Source organism: Postia placenta (assembly GCF_002117355.1).
Source record: "Postia placenta MAD-698-R-SB12 unplaced genomic scaffold POSPLAscaffold_8, whole genome shotgun sequence".
In the NCBI taxonomy this organism is placed as follows: Eukaryota; Fungi; Basidiomycota; class Agaricomycetes; order Polyporales; family Adustoporiaceae; genus Rhodonia; species Rhodonia placenta.
Genome location: NW_020169839.1, coordinates 795,782 through 799,006, shown reverse-complemented (window position 1 = coordinate 799,006; position 3,225 = coordinate 795,782). Strand labels below are relative to the sequence as shown.

General features: G+C 57.4%; 1 protein-coding gene across 1 annotated transcript; it reads left to right on the top strand.

Moving 5' to 3' along the window:
• Positions 1-334: 334 nt before the first annotated feature.
• POSPLADRAFT_1145130 (hypothetical protein) lies at positions 335-2,334 on the top strand (the record flags this gene model as incomplete). The annotated part of the gene is made up of 6 exons (XM_024485769.1): positions 335-565; positions 1,148-1,303; positions 1,367-1,609; positions 1,659-1,748; positions 1,797-1,968; positions 2,015-2,334. The coding sequence occupies 6 exons, from the start codon at positions 335-337 to the stop codon at positions 2,332-2,334; spliced, it is 1,212 nt and encodes a 403-aa protein (XP_024338312.1).
• Between the last annotated feature and the right edge of the window lie 891 nt (positions 2,335-3,225).

Genomic DNA, 3,225 nt, shown 5'->3' with positions numbered 1-3,225 from the left:
GGTGCAACGCAGTTCTTCGACAGTAGTCGAAGTCGAAAGGTTCGTCGAGACGGTATCGACGAGTGAACGCAGTGGACGAGGTTTCGAGGTTACGCAGTGAGGAACGAAGTGACGCAGTTGAGGACGTAGACGCAGGGCGAACTCGACTTATGAGCTCTGAACTCGAGGGGGGGAACGGATCTTGTATTTTTGGGGAGAACTACGACAGATTTTATACTACACAGGATGCTACGACTATTCGAGAGTGGCATACGAGTACAAGGGGCTTTGCATTGTTCCTCAAGAAGCTGCCTCACCGAGGGGCACATACCAAGTCCATCAGTAGAGTGACGTCATGCTGAATGCGGAGATGAAGGGCAACATATGGCCACTTCGGACCGGTAGCCGTCATGAAGGCATGCCGCGAGGTTCGATACCTAATCGGGAAAGACCGGCTACTTCGGTGTGGCTTGGAGCAAAGCGCGCGCTTGGCCGAGCGGCGTCAAGTGGCCCTATTGTTCGCCGAATGCGGAAGACGTTCCGAGATCTACGCACGAGGCATCGGGAAGACCGTGCCGAGCTTCGAGTAAGCGTCGCGCACCGTCGAAGGTGTCGAAGAGCGTCGAAGGCGAAATCGACCTGTTGGGAGACTGGGTCGAAGTGCTGGGCGGGATGCGAGTGCCGAAAAGAGGTGTATCGGGGCCCAGCGGGGCTCGGCGCCTATCATCTCCTCCCTATTGAAATTTGGACCGCCCTCGGTCCTCCACGTGATGCGAGAAGCGCGATGGTCGTGAACGGATCGAAGCGGCTTGACAACCCGCGTCGGTTTCGAACGCCACGTGGCCGGCGCTAAACGCTGGTCGGAAAGGGGTTATAAGCAGGGTAGACTTAGCCTTATTTTCCCCATCCCATCGTTCCTTCGTCGCTATCTCGCCGTCCTTTTCCACATACTCGCTGCTTTCTACGATGTCTGCTCACTCTGCCACCCCTGCCTCGACTCCTTCGCTCGTCAACCACCACCTCGCCTCGCTGCTTGTGGTCCTCGAGGCTCCGCCGACCGCCGACGCCACGCTCGATGTGGTCGAAAAGTGGGCGCAGGATTTGTCGCCGCTGGTCGTAAGTCGCTTCGTAATCTGCATAACCCAACTAACCGTTTGTGTTCGAACAGCTCGCCTATCGCAAGGCCTTGGGCGCCATCCGTGACGAAGAGACGGAGCTGCGCGTTGCCGCCGCCGTCAAGCAACTCGCCGAGCGGGCATCGGAATCGTGGGTCGAGTGGGCGCGCGGGGACTGGCCCGAGCTCGCGACCGCCATCGATGCCGAGGTCGAACGACGCTTCGAAGAGCAGAAGCGCCTCGCCGAAGAGGAAGCACGACGCATCGAAGAGGCCGCGAAGCGTGCGAAGGCCGCCGAGGAACGTCGCCTCGAAGACGAACGGCGTCGGAAGGAGGAAGAGGAACAGTGCCTCGAAGACGAACGTCGCGCGCAAGAGGCCACCGACGAAGAGTTGGCGCGGATCGCGGCCGCCGAAGGCCTTCTCTCTGACCCCGCGCCTGCCGGTGTCGACAAGGGGAAAGGGCGCGCAAGGGTCGATGACGAGGTCACCGAGTTGTCGGACGACCCCTCGGTCGTAAGTGCTTTCTTCTATCATCGTTCGATGGCTAATCTCTCTTTCGTAGAAGACTCCTCGGACGGTCGAACGTCCGCTCGTGATGACCGAGGTCGACATGGCCGCCGTTGCGCTTGAGAAGCGCCTGTCGGGACAGAAGGTAAGCTCGAGCCTCCGTCGAAGCGGTTCGATGCTAACGCCTTGATAGTGCGATCGTTGCGCCGGTTACCGTTCGGCCCCGGTCGATTGCGTGTGGGCCGAGAACGCTACGACCTGCGATAGGTGCGCGCAGTCCCAACAGGGCTGCTATTTCGACAAAGTCTCTGTCCTGGGCAAAACAAAGAAGACGCGCGGCGGGGGATCAACCACCAAAAAGCGCAGTAAGTCGTTTCTTCTTGTCCTAGGCCTTCGCTGACGACTTCGTAGTTCGGCCGGCCTCTCCTGGGCCTTCGGTCGCGGACGCGAGTGGTTCGAAGAAGCGCCGAGTCGACGAGCCTCTGCGCCCACTTCTACGACGGCCTCTCGATGGGGCCAGCCGCCTGGGCCTTGAACAGGACGACCTCGACGCGCTCGACCTTGACGACGAATCTCGTGGAATCATCCGCGTCATTCGCGAGGAGCGTGCTCACATCGCGCGCCGTCGAGCGCTCCTCCACAACATGGACCTCGACCTTCAAAAGATGGAGAAGGACGCGCTCGCGAAGGGTGGAATCGGGTTCGTGCGCGGGGTTGTTGACGAGGACTAGGCGCGAGTCGTTTTGTATCGTAGTCGTACTTGTGTCGTAGAATTTTGCGTAGATGGTCGAATGGAAAATGCGGCCCTTGGCCTAGACGGACCTAGCGGGAACTAAGAGAAAAGGACATGAAAATAAGTGTGTTCGAAGCAAGTCGTAATATGATCGAAGGACATAGAAGGAAAAATAGAAATGTTCGTAGCAAGGGAAAATGGACTTTAATGAAAATATAGGCTCAGTTTGTCATCACAGCCTAGGAGGACTCGTCTAAGGTGAGCCTCCGCGCAACGGTCGAATCGAAGCGTTCGTAGAACGTTGAACGATGTCGCGACTATCGAGTTGAATCGAAGATATTCGTACAAGGGATGGTCTAGAACGTAGGAGAAAATCAAGCATATCGCGTAACGTGAGAGCAGGAATGGAGAGAAGAAAGTACGTATCGTGTTGTACAAGTAAGGGAAGAACCTCTATTCGTCGCGTTCTTCGGCTTCTTCGACTTCATCGTCGTCGTCGTCGCCTAGAGAATTCGATAGTTCGAGTTCTCGAAGACGCTCGGTCGAGACATCTTCGAGATCTTCGGGAATTGGTATGGATTTGCGCGCGAAGTACGGAATGACGCGGAATGCTGCGATGGGTCGATCGAGGACTGTACCGTCGAGTTCGCACACGATGTACGCGCCGCCCTTGTTGCGCGAGACAACGATCAGGGGGCCTAGATATCGCGGGCGCATCTTGCGGTTGAGGGACTTCTCGATCTTCGTGTTGCGTATGAGTACGAGGGCTCCGCGCTTGAAGTCGAAATCCTGGATCGAGTGCTCGTGCTCTTTCTCGAAGCGAATTGCTGCAGTCCGACGTGCTTCGTAGACCTTCGAGTGGAGTTCGGTGACTTGCTCGACGCGTTTC